Source organism: Jaculus jaculus, chromosome 10 (assembly GCF_020740685.1).
Source record: "Jaculus jaculus isolate mJacJac1 chromosome 10, mJacJac1.mat.Y.cur, whole genome shotgun sequence".
NCBI lineage: Eukaryota > Metazoa > Chordata > Mammalia > Rodentia > Dipodidae > Jaculus > Jaculus jaculus.
The window spans coordinates 102,614,335-102,633,047 of record NC_059111.1 but is presented as its reverse complement, the minus strand read 5'-3'; the positions used below and the strand labels follow the sequence as shown (position 1 = coordinate 102,633,047).

The following is an 18,713-nucleotide window of genomic DNA, read 5'->3' as shown; positions in this document are numbered from 1 at the left end:
GACATGGGTCTTGGGGCATTGAACCTAGGTCCTTTGGCTTTGAAGGCATACACCTTAACCATTAAGCCATCCCTACAGCCCAGGCAACTCTTTTTTAAAAAAGTTTTTTGTTCATTTTTATTTATTTGAGAGTGACAGAGAGAGAGAGAGATTAAGACACACACACACACACACAGAGAGAGAGAGAGAGAGAGAGAGAGAGACAGAGAGAGAGAGGGGGGGGGGAGGGAGGGAGGGAGAGAGAGGGCGCGCCAGGGCTTCCTAACCACTGCAAACCAACTCCAGACACATGCGCCCCCTTGTGCATCTGGCTAACATGGGTCCTGGGGAACCGAGCCTCGAACCAGAGTCTTTAGGCTTCACAGGCAAGCGCTCAACCGCTAAGCCATCTCTGCAGCCCTGTCTCCGGCAACTCTTGGTACTGTGAAGTCCTCCATGCTATTGCTGCCATCTCCATCCAGTAGACAGTTAGGAAGAAAACCACGGCAGCGAAACTGGCTATGGGCCCTGGGGTTGAGTCAGATCCCCATTTCTTCCTTTCCTGTCTGGGGCCTACTCCAGCCAGTGTTGCTCCAGGGAGATGTGGCATTGGGAGTGCATGCAGCTTCCAGTGTCTGATGGCATTCTCTGTCCCCACAGGCAGATGCTGCTGTACTCCCAGGAAGTCGAAGGGGACTACAACCCTTGTGAAGAGGACCTCTTTGTGCTGTGAGTCAGCCTGGGAATCGCCCCGTGGAGGGACCTGGGGACCCTCCCAGCACCTCATTGAACATCCTTCCTCATGTCACCCACAGGCTCAGGATGTCCTTTGTTAGCGTCCAGGGCTCTTAGAATCGGGCTCCTTATAGAGGTGGTCTGAGCCCTGCCAAGCTATTAAGGGGAACCCACCAACTCAGAAGGGAGGCAGGGGCAGGTCACAGAGAAGTCAGGGTCCTCGGGCGTGAAGGTTGAACATTTACGCCCAGGACGTCACCACATAGTTCTCGGTCTGTCATTTGGGGCTCGGAATCCTCTTGTTCATTACTTCCCGTGAACGGAGCATTCCTTGTGCTGTTATGAGGTTATTTGAATGTTCACCTCTTGAGTTGAGTGGACTCTCTTCCCCTTGGATCTGCTGGTGGCCGGGGGGCCTGGCCATCACTTCTTGCAGCACACCTGATTCCATTCAGCCATGGGAAGTCATATTCCAGTCCAGGACCAGGGTTCTAATTAAAATGGAAACAAACAAACATACAAAAAAAGACCTCCCAGCTTCCAGCCAGTGTGATGGGATGGACCAAGGGAACACTTGCAGTCAGCAGACTCCTTGACTCGGATGGGGAAACACGGCGACATTCCCACAAAGGTTCAGCTCCTGGTTATCAGTGGACTTTGTAAGGTACACCCGCTGTGTGTCCACTCAGCAGGTCTTCAGAAACTTGGTAAGCGCGGTTTTGTCAAGGCGGGACACACGCCGTGGAGCCAAACCCTAAGTGTTCCCGGCTGCTTTGATACTTCTGCCCACCCAGCTCCGAGCCGCACACGGAACTAAGGCCTTCTGAACCCTGCTGCTTTATTCAGGCAGCAATGCTGTAAAGACGTGGCTTTTAAATCGTGCTTGTGTAAAATCCCGCTCCCCCTTCCACAAAGGAATGCAAGAAGAGCCAGCGCCCAGGGGTGCTGTGGGCTGCCCCAGTCTCAGCACCTAGTCTCACCTGCCCTTTCTTTGTCACCTCCTTCCAGTGTTGCCCCAGAGCCTCCGGGCTCCTCCTCTCTTGCCTGCAGAGCCAGCTATGGGCTTTGTGCAGAGCCGGTCAGAGCCCTCTGTTCTCCAGCGAGGCTCCTTAGCTGCCAACTCTAGAGGCTGAGCCGGGGCTTTGAAAAAGGTGCATTGCGGTCACTCCCTTGAAGTCTGGGACTCAGGCCTGCGTTACTAAGCTGTTTTCAGTTCTCTTCCCCTGGTGACTAGGCAGAGGGAGAAAAAGCAATGTATGAGCCTGACCCATAAGCACTGTCGGCAGTTAAGCCATCACCCACTCATGTTTCTCCATCATACTGTCATTTTTGCCCTTGCTAATCTGGGCTCTATACATGTACGTTATCTGGTAAGGTGTTTTTGTTGGTGGTGGTGGTTTTTTTTTTTTTTGTGTGTGTGTGTCTCATTTTCTCCCTTTCCTATGATGCAAATGCAGGTTTTTCCTGGAGCAAAACAACCGGATTTTTCAGACTTTGCTGGAGGTATCGGCCAGTCAGGACAAAACTCTGACAGCTGAGCATGCACGAGGCATGGGCCTGGACCCGCAGGGAGACAGGAGCTTCCTCATGGACCTGCTGGAGGCCTATGGCATTGATGTCATGCTGGTTATTGACAACCCTTGTTGTCCATAGGAAGAGTGACATGGGACTGGTGAGCAATTCACGTGGGGTGACAGGAGCCTGGAGCATACCTTAGGCCCCTAACGGCTTCCCATTTTTTAAAAACTGACACAAAGGAAGATTGTTTATACTTTCCAACACATGTAATTTTTGCAATGTCCCTGGCAGGTGACTTAAGATGGCCTTGGTTTTGCATCCCACTTTGGTAGGCCACCGGAATTATCACTGTCTTCTAGGGCTATTGGTTCTTTGGTTTCACCATAGCAGTTCTGCCAGCAGGAGTGAGGTGAGCTCTGTCAATACTGGAACGAACTGCTCAGGAAGCCTCTGTCTTTGTCCCTTGGAGGCAACCATCTGCCTGGAAGCAGAAACTAAGCAGATGACCAGGTCCTAGGAGTCAGAAATGCTGGGGTCATATCCTCTCTCCTGTTCATTTGGGCGAGTCTCTGTCTTCTGCACTCACGTCTTGAGCAGCGACCACAGAGAGGGACTGAGGATTTTTCTGACACTAAATGTGAGCTTCTCACGGATGGGACAGTGGGGAGAGGTTGCTTAGTGGTCAGCTGTCAGCTAAAATTATGTAACAGTACCTTGAAATCTTTCCTAAAGTAAGTGCCACTCAGTGTAATGCTTTCTTGTTCGTAAATTCTCCCCTGCCCACCTTGGCATGGCTTGGTGAATTCCCAAGATTGGTGCCAGCCCTGGAACTTGCAAGAAAACTCATTTGACATTTTAGTTTCTTTTAAGGGCTGGACATCTTCTTGGAATAACTTGGATGTTTTTGAAGGGTGTGGTGGTGGGTACTAGAGCAAGTGAGGGAAGAAGGTATCTGGTCCTCTGTTCTTCTGGAATGTTCATTGGAGACATACCCAGAAGCAGAATAAATCAGTAGATTCTAAGATGTAGCCAAGAACCCCAGCTGGTTGACTCAGAGGTGAACATGGTATTAACAAGACTGTTTACTGGTCTGGAGCCACACAAACTGCAGTTGGGTCCAGACACCTAACAGATTTGACAGAGGAGTATGACAGTGCCTTCCCCCAGGAGAATGGCCGGAGTCCCTGACAGTGACAGACATTCTTGCTTCCTTTGATGGGTCCTGTGGTCACCTGCTTGTTTGGGCTTGAATTACTTACAGCTGCCAGCTTCGGTGACAGAGCAGTTAGGAAGCCGCTCGTTCAGGACTTGGCTGAGACGCAGAGCTCAGCTTCCCCTGCCCTTCTCTTGCCTGGCTTTGTTGTGGGAACAGCTAGCCATCAAGCACCCGCGTGTGAGGCCATGCCTAATGTCCACAGCAGGCACACATAACTTCAGGTGGATGCGACATGCCTTTTACCTCAAGTCTAAGTTCCTGGGGCCTGTTGCTCTTCTCAGAAGTATTTTTCTGTATTTCCTTCATATGGAAATCAAAAGTGAAGAGATTCATGTGTGTGGAAATGCAAACAGACACTAATGGATCAAGGTAGCATCTGTTAGGTACATAAGTAAGCTTGGGCATTGGCCTGCAAACCATAAAACTAATAGATTTTCCTCCTCTGCAGTGTGGGTGTAGCTGTATCATTCTAGTAACTTCTGTGTTCAGCAGTCCACTTCCTCTTTATGGCTGTCTTCTCTTCATGCTTGCAAGGCTGAGAAAGGACCTTCTGGCTTGGGTCAACTAAGGTTTCTTCCAGTGGTCTCCAAGAGCTTGGGGCTTGCTAAGTTGGCAGTGGGTAGCCAGAGATAGGCACGGGAGTGAAAGGAAAGGTCTGCTTCTCCTGGGGAACCCAGCTAGATCTTCTCTCTCTGGAATTGAATGAGTTCCTGGACGCAGTTCCTGAGACCTTCTCCCAGAGCCTTCGGCCTTCAGCCACTGTTGCTTCCTGTGCTGTGGTAACTTCAAAGCTCAGAAACACACATGCAAAGACAGCAAGGGTGACAGAAAGGTTCCTGAGCTGTCCCTTGGTGAGCCGGGGCTTTGGCTTCTCTCAGCTAGGTAGCTATCTTTCTGGCATCTCCTGTTTTCCCCACCACCACCACCATACTGATGCCGGGCCGGGGTACAGGTGGTCCCAGAGGGGAGCACACGCATGGGGTGGTGCCATGTTGTAGGTCACAGGGCCTGGGCTCAACTGATGCCAAAGCAAAACTTCTTGTGTAACATCTCCCTTAGTCCTTCCTTACCTTGCCAAGCTTCTTCTGGGGCCAGTAATTGGGCACAGAGCCTCTGCTGGGCTGAACAGCTTGTATGTTAGCTCCTCAGAGAATGTCCTGGGAAGTGAAGCCTTGCTTAGGACCAGACGGCTCCTTGTGGTGGAGGTTAGCAGGTGCAAGCCAGCGTCGCGTGCTGCTCACTCCCTGTAAGGTAAGGGCTCTGTGACGTCCTAAGCAGGAGTCCCTCTTCACTGGTAGAAGAAGCCACATGGAACCGCTCTTAAGCTGTTCCCGAATTATTTTGAGAAGCCCTCTGTTTTTGCTTGGAGGATGTTGGTACACAGTCTCCAAGCCTTGCAGGTCAGAGAGCTCCGCTGGTAGCGTTTGCCTAAGCCGACGGAGCCCTTCCGGGAGGACTGGGCCTGCTGGGCCACACTGAGCCACGTGCTGACGTGGAACTCCTCGCTGACCTTTCATGCCGGGCTGCCTGATCGTTCAACAAGCATTTCCTGGCGGCCACACTTCTCGTGGGGAGTAGCACCTAGGTTTTAGATTTGTTAACGTCCACATTAAGTATGACAAAAGCCTATCAAAGTAGATGTTTCCAGTTTTATAGGCATAACCGTTGGTAATGAATACTCAGGATTTGAGACAGTGATGCCTGGTCCAGGAGGCCTTAGCTTTGGGTTAGACATGCAGCTTCCCATGTGCCTGCTGTGGATCCATTGTAACAGTCTCTCACCTGCACTCCGTGCAGTCCTGTCGGTTATGAACACAATGAGGCAGGAGTCATCTGCTTCCTCACCCACCCATGCATTCTGGCTCTCTTCTTCCATCTGGCTGAAGAGGGGCAGCTCAGTTCATCCAGGACACACAGAAGTTTCCCCGGGAACTTTTTCCTGTAACTTAACTTGCTGTGAAACACAGTGGAAATCACAGAAGTTAACAGCACCACTCAGATCTAGTAGTGGCAGATGCTATCCATGAAGGCTCACTTATTTACTTACTTAAGATAGTTTAGCCTGACAAGAAAGGTAAGTGCAATCACAGAGAAAAAGCTGTCTTCACGCTGGTGGCTAGAAGGGTGAACCAGCTAATTCTCTTGATGAACTGAAAGCCCATCAAGCACAATAAAAAGGTGAAGTTACTCAGCTTTCCCCTGAACATTTCAGTGGACCTTGTATAAAGAGTGGCAGTGAATTCACCTTCCCATGGCAGACGTCAACCTCTTCAAAGAGGCAGGGACCTCAGGAGCCGCCGCACCCCCCGTTTGATACTGCATAGCCCAGAGAATGGATTGAGAGGATTTCTCTAGGCTCAGTGTTGATCATCCTTAGAGGGGATCAAGAAGGAAATAGGGGATGTGGATGAATAAAATTACAAGATAACGCTCAGCTTGGCAGTGAGTTTGCCTTAGCGTGAGAACAGTTCCAAAGTGGGCAAGAAAATTAATATGGAGGTCAACAGGTCTTCCGTGGGCTGCTGTCTCACCTAATTTGGGGCCAGGCTGGTAGGCTATGAATCTGAGAGCTGTCCAGCCCTCCCGTCTCCTTCCCGTACCTTATAGTTACATCCTGTGGTGAGCCTCCCAGACTTAGCTCCGCAGGCCCAGTTTTACCCCTTCTCATGTCAGGAAAACCCTTCTCTGACTCAGGTAGAGGGAAGAGGAGGAGGTAAGTTTCCTTTTAAACCCGTGTCATGGGTTTTTACTGATCCATTTTTATTACTGATATACCTCTGCGCTGTGCCCAGGAGCTATGGGAGTATTAAATGTTATGGGAAAAGGCTAACTGTGAATTATGTTAATGTTTTTCTTATGAGAAATGGAAGTTTTATTTTTATATCAATGTTACTGTGTGACGAACTGAGTACAAAGATGTTGAAATGGAAGGAAATTTCAAAAGTATAATCCAAGGAGAAATGGGTATTATTGTAATTTAGTAGCAGCTGGGACCTTGGACACTTCAGAGTGAACAAGGGCATCGCGCTGTGAGATCTCGACACCACTCCCTTCAGAGAACACTGACTGGCCCTGGAACCACACCCTGGAGGGAAACGCCAGGGTAGATGGGGGTAAAGGTGATCTTCTGGTGACGTGGGAATGAAATGGGAAGTAGTTTTGTAACTGGCACTTTAATTCACTTTAGCAGGCTGGAATTTATAGAGTCAGAGTGACAGAAATTTGGAAAGAGATTAGGATTTTTTTTTTTGGGGGGGTGCTATATAGGGAAATGAAGGTGGATAAATAAAGCCCTGCTTTCACCATTTTAGAATTATTCTAGAGTTTTAGCATAGCACCAAATTTTAGAGCTTTGATGACCCAAATTGAGAAAGTTTATTTAACATCATAGGATAGGTGTGAATTGCTTTACATTTTCAGTAGAACGCTTACTCAGAACAGTGATGAGTTTATCTTGCTTTCTGAGGACTGTTGGGGCCCATGGGGTAAAGTAGGGTTTTATAAACTGGGCATAGATTGATATAAAAAAATGAAAAACTCACAGGTCAAGTTAGCTGGTTGCAATTGATACTGATATTAAAATGAAAACTCCTTCCTTTGGGCAAATTACAGCAAAGCTAAATTATATAAGCATTCAAAAGGGAAGGTTTGGGTCTGCATGTCTGTCAACAATGGTGGCTTCTGTGTTCTGGAACAGAACAGGACTTCAGGGTGAACACAGTGGCAACCAAAAGGAACCTCCTTTAATTGCCCAAAACTTGTTGGCTAAATTTTTGTATAGATCTGGAATAACCAACCTTTCCTTAAAAAGGACTAGTTGTTACCTTGGAAACCCATTTTCCTATTTTTTTTTTCTTTCAAATTAGGATCAGCATAGTGTCCCTGTTGCCTTAAATGTACACACCTATTTTGAGTAATAACCACAGCCCAAGAGTCCTAGCAATAAGAAAAACTGAATCTATTTTCATTTCAAGTGTTTACCTCATAGGACATCAGAAACACACTTCCTGAGTTTTGCTCCACTACTGCTGTAGACACGTGTGGAACTCTCACTTGCTCTCTCTCTCTTCAATTGTGATCATTTAAAAGGCCTGAAGAAAGTTGGGGTTAATACTGATGTTGCTTGAATTAACTCTGTTCTGTGATACAAATAACATCTGTGTATATCATATCTGTATATATTTGAACCAGGTTGTGTGCAGAGAAGTTGATATAACTATATTTACAGAAAGAAATTTTTACAATTAAAGCTTACATTTTAACATGAGCCTCTGTGCTGTGATCTTCACGTAGCCCAGGAATGTGGTTTGTGGTAAGGAGGAGTAATCATGGCCCAGTTTGTGAGCTGAGCCGATGGGCTGAGCGTTGCCTTCGTTTACAGTGATGAGGAGACACCAGGGAGCTGCTGCTGGTCCTTCAGGAGGTTTCATGAAGATCGACACACATAAGGCAGCAGAAACTGAAGTGGAGGTGCCTGGGCTGTCCACTCAGCACATGGCGCTTCTAGAAGAGACCCTATCAAAGTTACATTTAAAATAAGTCTCGGTGTTGGTATATCTATGAATGTGTGTATACTTATTCAAAACTTTTTGCTTTGTTTTTTGAGGCAGGGTCTCACTGTAGCTCAGGCTGACCTTGGAATTCACTATGTAGTCTCAGGGTGGCCTTGAACTCATGGTGATCCTCTTACCTCTGCCTCCCGAGTGTTGGGATTAAAGGCGTGCACCACCACACCTGGCTTATTCAAAACTTATTTCATTGTTAGCTTTGGAGGGGTTATTTTAAACCAGCATAGAGTGAATTATTGGTCACAAAGACTGAGTGAAGCAGGCACTATGCAAACTGATAGGAGTTGTCGAGGCACTTGGTAATTACAGAGCAAAGAAGAATGTTTTGGGTTGAGTTATTTTTACAGAAAGCACCTACTGTATTTTAATATTTAAAAGCATTGATGAAGTTAATTCACAGAAGGGACTGTACTAAACAGGAGGGGCACCCAGATTCTCCTTCACAGAGCTCACATTCCAGCTTTGGCTGTCAAGGATTGTTCTTGTTAAGCTGCACTGTTAAATCTTTTTAAACTTTTTCCACCTTATTTTATTTGTGTGTATGTGTGGATGTGTGTGACGTAAGAATGTATGGGTGCATGTGTCATGGAGGTCAGAAGACAACCTCCACCTGTTTACCCTCTCCCTCTGCCTTTGAGACAGGGTCAGTCTCTGTTTACCACAATGCTTGACCTAGCATAGTTGGCCTGTGAGCTTCCAGATTCTTCTGGCTTTATCTTCCACTGCCACAGGCAAGCTGGGATAACAGATGTATGTACCACTTTGCTTTTGGCTTTACATGGATGCTGGGAAACTGAATTCAAGCCAGCAGGATTGAGAACATGCCCCTACCTGCTGAGCCATCTCTCCGGCCCCCAGTGTCTTTCCTTGAATGGTATTATCTACAAGACAGTGCAAAGAACTAAGCAGTAGATGATGAGAAGACCAGAGACCCCACAGAAAGTAAGTGTGAATAACAAGGACAAAATGTGAAACCAAGCATTTAGGCATTGAACAGTGCGTAAAATTCATAATGCGGGTTCGATACCCTTCCCCAGCTGTACGGACCATCCTGGTTATGACTGATAAACACACGTAGGTGGTACTTCAAAGAAGAGACAGGGAGACTCTATATCAGTCGACACTGTCACAGAACCAAACTATGCTACTTTTCTTCCTCCACAGCATCCCCTTTTCCCTCTACAGGTAGCGTGACCTAAATGATTTATGGGTATCTTTGGACACATCTGTTATTTTTTGCTAAAGCAGAACTTTTTACCACACTGTAAGCAGTGCTAAGTAGGTGAGGCCTTATTTTTTCTGGTCTTTATTGCATTCAAGCACTGGCCTTTACTCTCCACACTCATAAGTGTATTATCTGTCTTTATTCAGCTTTCTGGGGCCCCTGCAGCTAATGTCTGTCAGCAATTCTTCCTCATTTTACCCTTCATAACGGTCATTCTTTACAACAAGAAAGGCACGCGCCTCATCCACTTTACCGCAGCTCGGGCCCAAGCACTGTGGTGGGGAGCAAAGGAAACACCCATGGTAGTATCAAAGTAAATGGAACTAATGACTTGTTAACGACTCCTTAGTGATTCAAGCAGGTTTTGGTTCCCTGCCTTCAACACACTAAAGGAAAAGCTAATCAAATGTTAACTGAATATTTAAATTTCTGATAAAGTACACTTTCACACTTGTATAGGATGCATTTTGGTTGTATCCCATTCAAATAAAGCTGTCTTCCTAAGTAATCCCCATCCTAGTTTGGGTGTTTTTTCATTTTAATTTTTTTATTTTTGTCTTTGATCCAGTAAGTTAAATTAGGGCTGCCTTCACGAGTACGGGTAGGAGGCTACTTAGTGGAGATGAGCAAATGCCCAGTGGCCACTCACTGCAAATGACTTCTCCCCCAGCATCTAGGAATTACACTGGAGGGGGGGGGGCGTGAGGTCTTAAAACCCTTTCCCGATATGGGATGATGTAATGACAGACTCGATCTTGGGGCACTATGCTTTTGCCATTAACTTCAAGTAAAAGAACTACAGGACATTGTCATAATTCTTATTCCCATGTACCTTCTTATTAACATTAAAAAATGGAACACAGAATTAACTGATGCTGGATCTCCTTGTCCTGCTACAAATAACATTTATACACTGGGTAAATTAATTAGGATAGAGAACATTCTAACATAATTTTTATTGCTAAAAATTAATACTGTTCTCATCAAGCCTACTAATAATTATGAAGACATTTGTTTTATAGTTTCTATCTTTTTTGTTGTTGTTGTTGATGAGAAATAACTGATGCAGAAGATCAAGCAGAAAGCTGGGGATGCTCAGTAAATAAAGCACCTGCCATGCAAGAGCAAATACCTGAGCATGGATGTTCAGAGCCCATGTGGAGCCAGCTGCTATGGCACCAGCATCTACAGTACCAGAGCCCACAGCAGGAAGGGGCGTGGAGATAGGACAATCTCCTAGAGGTTCGTGAGCCAGCTAGCCTGGCAAATGTGAACAGCGTGACCCTGCCAAAAACAAGGCAGAAGATAAGGACCGACTCCCACAGTTGTCCCCTGACCTCCACCCTCACACACACTCACATGCACACACCTGCACACACCACAGAAAGCAAAAAGAATATCAAGCCTAAAAAGTAGGCTACACTATGATAAGATCTTTTTTGCTGGCAGTGGTATGGAAATATACCCATAGGGGAAAAAAATAATGTAAAATTTCAACTGCTGAGCAGCTAGTTAATTTATTTTTATAAATGAATGAGAGATGTCAAGCAGGTATGGTATTTAAATTACAATTGATATGTTTAAAATTGATGTAACAGTTTTTTTTTAATTTTATTTATTCGAGAGTGACAGACAGAGAGAAAGGGGCAGATAGAGAGAGAATGGGCATGCAAGGGCCTCCAGCCACTGCAAACGAACTCTAGATGCATGTGCCCCCTTGTGCATCTGGCTAACATGGGTCCTAGGGAATCGAGCCTCGAACTGGGGTCCTTAGGCTTTACAGGCAAGCCCTTAACCTTCACAGGCAAGTGCTTAACCGCTAAGCCATCTCTCCAGCTCACAGTTTTTCTTTTTAAACATCAGTATTTACATGACACTAGAAAGTACACTGGCAACTGTTTAACTTTCTATGAAAAATTTTAGATGCTGATATGAAGGGTTAGATGATTTTTGACAATACTTTTGGTGAAAACAGAATAGTCTCTGGAATACTGTTTTCAAAGACCATTTTTCTATGGAAGGCCGAGGGGAGGCTCACAGACTATCTGTGAAAGCAGATCTCTGGGCCTCAGCCACACGGCGGAAACAGGTGTGTGGTGAGCCCCAGGTGGGATGCGAGTAGACCAGCAATGAAGAAGCACTACTTTAAAAAATCATTTACAATATTTTAGTCACGGTTGAAGAAGGCAATTACCTCACATTTGCTTTTGGATGGAGGAAACAAGAGCTCACAATGTAGCAGCACCCGTGGAGAAGCCCAGAAACAGGGAGGTACCTAGAGATGCCAGCTGCTTCCCTAAGTCCCTAGGATGGCCAGTGAACAGAACAGGAAGAGCTGAGACAGTCTGAAGACCCTGGTCTCCCCTGTGGGCACATCTGGAAAAGTCGCCACATTCCATCCCTTTTGCACCTACTGGGAGAACTTCCTTGAGGCAGCCCAAGGAAACTCTATGTAGAAGGGACTCTGTCATACCACAGAGCAGGCAGGCGCTAACAGAACGCTGATCACGGTGGGTGATCACGGTGGGTGATGGGGTGTGCTCTGCGCATTGCAGGGAGGGGAGAAGGGACTGGCCATGAAAGTGCCATTGTGATCCTCTGACAATGTGAGGACAGAGAAGCACCTGTTTCCTTTTGTTCCCATTGGTGGCCTAAGGTATGGTCTCAGAGCACCCCTTGGCGGCCTGGTCACTGGGCTGCGTTCTGCAGCATCTGTTCTCTCCTCCTGGGATCACAGAAGAACTGCAGTTTTCTGGGCAGCAGCTTCACTTCCACAGGCATCGCTTCATACTCTTCGCTGTCGATGCTGAAAGAGCCGCCCGTTCCCTGGGGAAGAGAGGGTGGAGAATGGCTCACATGCACCTCAGTGGCCCACCACCACAACGGCACCACAGTAGGGTAGGCAACATCTCTGCCCAGAGCTTATTCTTCCATTCCCACAAACGATTTCACTGCTGAATAAGGTACTGACAGTATTGTTCTGGAAGCATTCCAATTCAACTATCCATGAAAAAGGATTTATTTTCATTTTAAACCTCTATCCCACAAAGCATGTTGAAACTTAAACAAGGCTAAAATTTTCAAATATTTATTGAGAGGCAAGGGTCCTATCAAATCTTTATGAAATTTATAAACATAATCTGTAGTCCTTGACCCTAATCTTCCTTAAAAGTATAAAAGCTGACTCTTGTGAAAGCCATTGTGTCTACAGAATCATTGTCATCCTGTAAGATCCGCTAAGCTTCGTGCTTAAGTGGTCAACGTCGGTGCCATATAGACTCTCCAACGTCCTTTCATGACTCATGCATTTAATCCAACACTTGCTGAGAACTACGGGGTCAGTCATGTTTGGACACCTCAGTGCAGCTGCATCACGGTCAAGGCTCCAGAAGCCTCTGATAAGTTTTTCCTGTAGCAGTAGCAAATTATTTTATAATTCATATATTTTCAACTTTTATGGGTTACTCTTTAGAGCATGTGTTGTGGTTTGAATGTAAGAAAGTCCCCCACAAGCTTGTATGTTTTCAGATTTGGTCTCCAGCTATTGGCACTGTTAGGAAAGGCGGTGGGACCTTTAGGAGGTGTAGCCTTGCTGGAGGAAATGGAGGGGGGGGCTCGGGGGTTTACAGCCCTGTTACTGCTCTGGACTAGTCCTGCTGTGACCAGCAGGCTTCCCACTCTGGCCACCATGATGAAGTGTATCCCCTCCAAACCATAACCCCAGAATAATCTCGTTCCTTCCTTACTTAAATTGCCTCTGATCAGGTATGTATTCACAACAGTAAGAAAGTAATTAACACAACCTGGCATTTCACACCACAGAAGAATTTAGTGCAGAACTGAAAACTGCTCCCAAATTCTTTACATAAAATGTTAAAATCAAGCCCACTTTTCACCAGCTGGGTAGATTTGCACATTTTATACTATCACAGAAACCATTTGCATTATTGATATGAAAAAGGTGAATGCTCAGGAAAACTAACTACCACTTTAAGGGAAACCAGTGGCTTGAAGAGTAGAAGTCTTCAGGTAGCCACCTCTGAACTGGTAACTGAGGTGGATTCTGCCTTTCTTTTCTGGCCTCCCTAAGGCCTTTGTGTTGCTGGGACAGAGCACCCGGCCACAAGCACCTGGCGAGGTGCCTAAAGGTCAATTAGCAGGGAGAGGGAGGAGACAAAAGCAGAGAGGAAGGCAGACCGACCAAGAACCTCACAGCTGTGGGCTCTGCCCACCTTACCCACCTCAGGAAGTAGCAGAGTGCAGCGACTGGCTTGGAGACACTCGGTGCCAGCAGCGTGCAGCTCGGGGTCTCTCATCTTCTTACTTCTGTTGGCACAGACAGAAGCCAGCTTGGAAACCAGTGGTGGCTACTGCACTAGACTGCAGACCCAGCAAGCAAGCTCCTCCCCTCCTCTTACACGCGCAGATAAGTGGCCAGAGACCACGAAGACGCGCATTTCTGCGGATAATTTTTCCTGCAATGATTCCTGCTCAGTGTTGTGATGTATTCTAAATGGCGAGGATGCACTTGCTGTATACAACTGCACAAAAAATTGAGACAAAATCTCTTTGTCTGCAGTGTTATTTAATTTGAAATTGTTCCACATAATTCTTAGTCTGGTCATCTCAAAATTAGCATGTAAGTAAATTCTTTGGGAAAAACTAAACTTCTGTTGTTTGGTCCTTCTTGTGATTCTTATTACTTGAATAAAAAGATTTTTTTTGGTTTTTCGAGGTAGGGTCTCACTCTAGCTCAGGCTGACCTGGAATTCGCTATGGAGTCTCAGGGTGGCCTCGAACTCATGGTGATCCTCCTACCTCTGCCTCCCGAGTGCTAGGATTAAAGGCGTGAGCTACCAAACCAGCAAAAAAGATATTTTTATTGTAATTAAAGATAGGTATTTCTTTAATATATATGAGCTAGTCTTAAGACATTCTCTGATAATTATCTACATATTTACAGCTTACTTAGCACATTATAACAAGTGGAGTGAAACTATCACATATACAATGCGTGCGCACGCGCACGCAAACACACACACACGCCCTTGACCTAATGCACATGGCTAGACATGGTATGTGAAAAGAGAAGGCGTAGAGGCAGGAGGATCAGAAGTTCAAAGCCAGCGACGGCTACTTAGCATTACGTTCACTGTCAGTTGTTACTTGGCAACAGCAGCTCTTTAGTATGAAACTGTCGTCAGGGTTTTAAAAGCAGCTTCCCCATATTCAGTGGACACACTTCACACAATTTTACTCCTGCAAGGACCAAAAGGACATGCTGCTGCTGCTGACAAGAGTGAGGAACATAATGGCACCACCCGGCTTCAGCAAGGTGGTCGGGTGTTCTTTCTGTTTTGGACCCATTTTATAAAGGGGAGACCTCTGGCCCGGCTCTCAGGGACGAGGGTGTGTGCTTTCTGGACACCGTGGGAGGAGTACCAGGCTTCTCCTTACATGCACTTCAGATGCAGAAAGACACATCAAAGGCCTTTGGAAGGAGCCGTCTGAAGAATCTGTTCTAAAGGCAAGGACAACATAAACTGAGGAAAGCCATTCTCCACCAGGGCTAGTGGAAATAATGACGTAGCCATGGAGACACAGCCGCCAGCGCAGCAATGCTCCATCCCTGAACGGTCACGAGAGGGAGCACCGAGACAAAGCGTAGAAAGAACGCTGAGCAGCCTGCCCGTTGACATGGGAACAGGCCAACTCCTCGGATGCTCTGAAGATGGCTAGAGGGCTTACAGTGTTCTCAGCCAATGAAATTCTGGCAGAAGGAGTGCTTAACAAATCAGGATTTGGAATGAAGGGTACGTTGTATTGGGAAGGGAAAGAAGCCTGGGAAATGTCCAGGATGTTCAGTATCTTTTCAGGTTTTCCATTAGTGACTTGGGAACAGGAAAACAAGGTGAACTGACACGCACAGGGAAAGAGACTGTGAGGTGCTGCACAGTTTAAAGACTCATGACTGGCCAGCAGTCTTGAGATCAGCAGATACGATTATGTTCTTGCACTTTAAAGATGAGGAAGGATTCAGGAAAGTTAAATGTCCTTAATCATGACACAAGTATGTGAAAGAATCAAGACTTACGATCAGCTCTTTGAAACCAGAGTTCCTGACTTTGCCATGAAACCCTGAATTCTCTAATTTCAATAGGAAGGCAGACTTCTTTCTGATCTTCCCAAAATGAGCAAGGAGGCCCAAAGTACTAGACGGGTCCTATATATGCCAGCCCATTGTGAAAAAGAATGTCAGCTGTCCTAGACAAGACACAGCCTCTGCTGGGTCTAATCTTGCTTAGACTTCATGGCCCAATGAGAACAGTAAGGCTTGAGAACATCAGCTACTTACCCTATGGTTATGAAATCACCTTTGCTGACAGTGTCAGGTTCAATGGAAATGTTCATGAAGTCCTCTTTGCTCTAGAAGGTTAAGAGCACAAACGTTACTATGTAAAGGTTTGCTCACACTGCGTCATGTCATCCTTCGCCTTATGTTGGAATCTGAAGAATTTGTAACAAAGAGCAATAAAACATGTGCATTGTTTTCTTTGAACAGTTCAATCCTAAATACATTCTGTTTATCTTTCTCTGAGTATTTTTGTACTGTAGCTAATATAAAATTCATCTCCTTCTTAGTTTACTTTGTATTGTTTATGACAAAAGCAAAGTAAAAACTCAAAGTAGATTTTTGAAGTTCTGTTACCCCCTGACAGTCATAGATGTTAAAGTTCCTAGGAGTCCTTCTTTCTCCTGCAGGCCAGTCTTTCAACCTGTCCATCTCGGCACTTCTCATTCCTCGTTGTACGTGAGCATCTCACCAAACCACACGAGAGACTTGGTGTGTACAGCCCAGGGGTCAGTGTTCACCCAAATGTTCTATATGAAAATGTGGCATGTCACCAGAGGTGAAAACAGCTGTTTATTCCCTGATAACAGCTGCCAAACTAGGCTATGAAGAGACATCGGGCTTCTGTACAAGCCAAGTCAGCAGCTAGCGATGTTAGCCGAGCCTTTCCCAGCAATCCCAGCACAGCCATGTCGGTTCAAAATGGGCAGGCTAGGCTAATGCACAGACCACTGAGAGCCTGAAGTGTCTGTCAGGTTCAAGGGTACCACCAAGTATGGCATCTCTCACCCAGGACTTATACAACAAAGGGGCTCGTATTGCGGTATGAGCACGCCTGCTGTGCATGTGTATTCATACGTGGGGAAGCGTGTGTTTGTAGAGGCCAGAGACTGACACTGGGTACCTTCCTCAATTACTTCACCTTATTTACTGAGCTAATGTCTCTTACTTGAGCCCATGGCTTGCAGACTGGATTAGCCTAGCTAGCCAGCTTTCCCTGAGGATCCTGGCCCCACCTCCTGAACGCTAACATGACAGACAGGCCCCTTTGCCCACCAGCATGTACTTGAGTGCGGGGGATCTGAACTTTGCTCCCCACGCTTGTAAGCACTTTATCCACTGAGCCATCTCCATAGCCTCGGCAGTGTGTGAACATGAAGTGTGACTCCTTTGCTACTCAACTTTCAACTACTACTGAATGCCAATGGTGAACCACCAACTCTTCAGACGTGGTTGCAGCAATGAATAAAACGAACAGGAGGTTCCAGCCACAAAGATGGAATGGACAAAGCATAATAAAACAGTAGATTGCTGGGTACAGGGTATCGCACAGTAGAAGTCTATCAGAGCATATTATGAAGTGGCAGACAAGAAGCACACCTAGCAAGGAGCCTGAGGTGGCACTGTGGGCAGTGACCACACCTTAAAGAGAAGTCCAAGTGAAGAGGTGACCTCTGACAGAAAGTTGCAGGAGGGGAGGCAAGTAGCCTGTGTTTATCTGGGGCTGCAGCAATTCTTGAGTGTCAGCGAGTATCCCTGGAGAGCTGATTACACTGGGGTGCTGCTTTGTATTTGTTTGTTAATTTAAAAATAGCCCCAGACTCAGATCCCATGCTCAGAGAAGCCCAAGAATCTTCATTGCAATTTCCAGGTGATCTGATGCAACTAATCTGAAAACTATGCTTAGGGATGACTTAGGGATGGATGAGCCATCATGTAGAGGAAGGGGGTACATATGCCAGAGAGGGGCAAGGACCAGGAAGGAAGAGAAGTAGAAAATGGAGAGGAAAGAGGAGAGCTTGATGAGCAGAGCTTTGACCACTACATGGAACTTTTAAGCTAAGTGACACGGACAGCTACTGAAAGGCTCCAAGGAGGGAAATGCTCTGGGTTTGCTGCAATAGAATCATTGTGCTGAGTAATTAAGACAGGGATCTTAGTGCAGAGGCAGCCAGCCAGGAAACACCATCACAAGGAAAGTGAGTAGGAGCAGCCCATGGCTCAGTAGATGTCAGGAAAATAAGGTCTAAGGATAGGACAATGAAAACTTGGGCAGGGGAGGGGCCAGAAGAGAAGTTTAAAGTCATAATGAGCAGTTAGGAGGAAAGCTATCCAGTTTGTACAAGGGGCAAGGGGAAGAAAATGACCATTATTTAAGTCTGCTGTGAGGCCACAGAGCCATGTCCCCCTCAGAACAGACAGTGGCAAATGTTTTCAGCTAAGGGCTAGAGAGGAATAATTTTAACTTGCAGACCATAATGTCCCCATGATGGCCACTCAATTCTTCTATGGTCTTATGAAAGCAGCCACACAGCATATAAATGGGTTAATGTGAGTTTCAATAAAATCCTACAGGCACAGAAATTTGAATTTCATGTAATATCCACATTTAACAAAATAACACTCCTAAATTATTCTCCAAGGATTTGCGAACGTAATGACCATTCTTCACTTGAGGGCAGCAGGAGTAGGGCACGTGGTTGTCCTCTCCTGACCCCTGTTCTTTAGCAATGTTTTAGAGGTACAATTAAGTTACGCGGAAACCACGGTTTCCCACATGGTTAGCCTTTAAGCTTTGATACACATAACAAGCAGCTTAGAACCTATGAGGGATTTTGTCCCCTACTGAAGAAATGCCTTTCTAAGAACACTACTCAACACCCCTGGATTGACAATTTTCAGTTCTCACTGGTGGAAACGCTCTTCCTGGCACTAGGATGTGACTGGGCCTGTTCCTTGCTGGAATTCTTCCTCCAGCTCCCGTGGCTTCTGTGTGCACATGTCATCAGTCAGTTCTCAGCTCAACACCGCACAGGGGGCTGGAGAGATGACGCAGTAGTTAAGGCACTTGCTTGCATAGCCTGATGGCCTGGCTTCAATTACTCACATGAAGTCAGATGCACAAAGTGGCCCTAGTATATCCATTCTCTCTCTCTCTCTCTCTCTCTCTCTCAAATAAATAAATAGATACTGCAGAGGTCTGAGGATCTCTGACATGCTTCTCAGGGCAGTGGTCCTTTACTTTGCGCTGTAATTCTAGCTGCCCTTATGTGGTGGCTTGAATCAGGTATCTCCCATAAATGTATGTTTTCAATGCTTGGTCCACAGGAGATGGCAATT

At 46.2% G+C, this 18,713-nt stretch overlaps 2 protein-coding genes across 4 annotated transcripts in view; one reads left to right on the top strand and one right to left on the bottom strand.

Annotated features, from left to right (window-relative positions):
• Nucleotides 1-7,715, top strand: part of Dennd11 (DENN domain containing 11) — a 44,099-nt gene extending 36,384 nt beyond the window's left edge. Inside the window, exons 8-9 of the mRNA XM_004661090.2 lie at nt 640-708; nt 2,172-7,715. Coding sequence (XP_004661147.2) covers nt 640-708; nt 2,172-2,367 — 265 coding nt within the window. The 3' untranslated portion in view covers nt 2,368-7,715. The remainder of the gene's footprint in view (nt 1-639; nt 709-2,171) is intronic.
• Nucleotides 7,716-11,385: 3,670 nt separating this feature from the next.
• Agk (acylglycerol kinase) overlaps nt 11,386-18,713 on the bottom strand; it is an 87,249-nt gene continuing 79,921 nt past the window's right edge. For all 3 annotated transcript variants that reach the window (XM_045160801.1, XM_045160803.1, XM_045160802.1), the window contains 3 exons: nt 15,597-15,667; nt 13,483-13,567; nt 11,386-12,067 (listed from right to left, as the gene is read on the bottom strand). In XM_045160801.1, the coding sequence (XP_045016736.1) occupies nt 11,930-12,067; nt 13,483-13,567; nt 15,597-15,667 (294 nt within the window). In that variant the 3' untranslated portion in view covers nt 11,386-11,929. The remainder of the gene's footprint in view (nt 12,068-13,482; nt 13,568-15,596; nt 15,668-18,713) is intronic.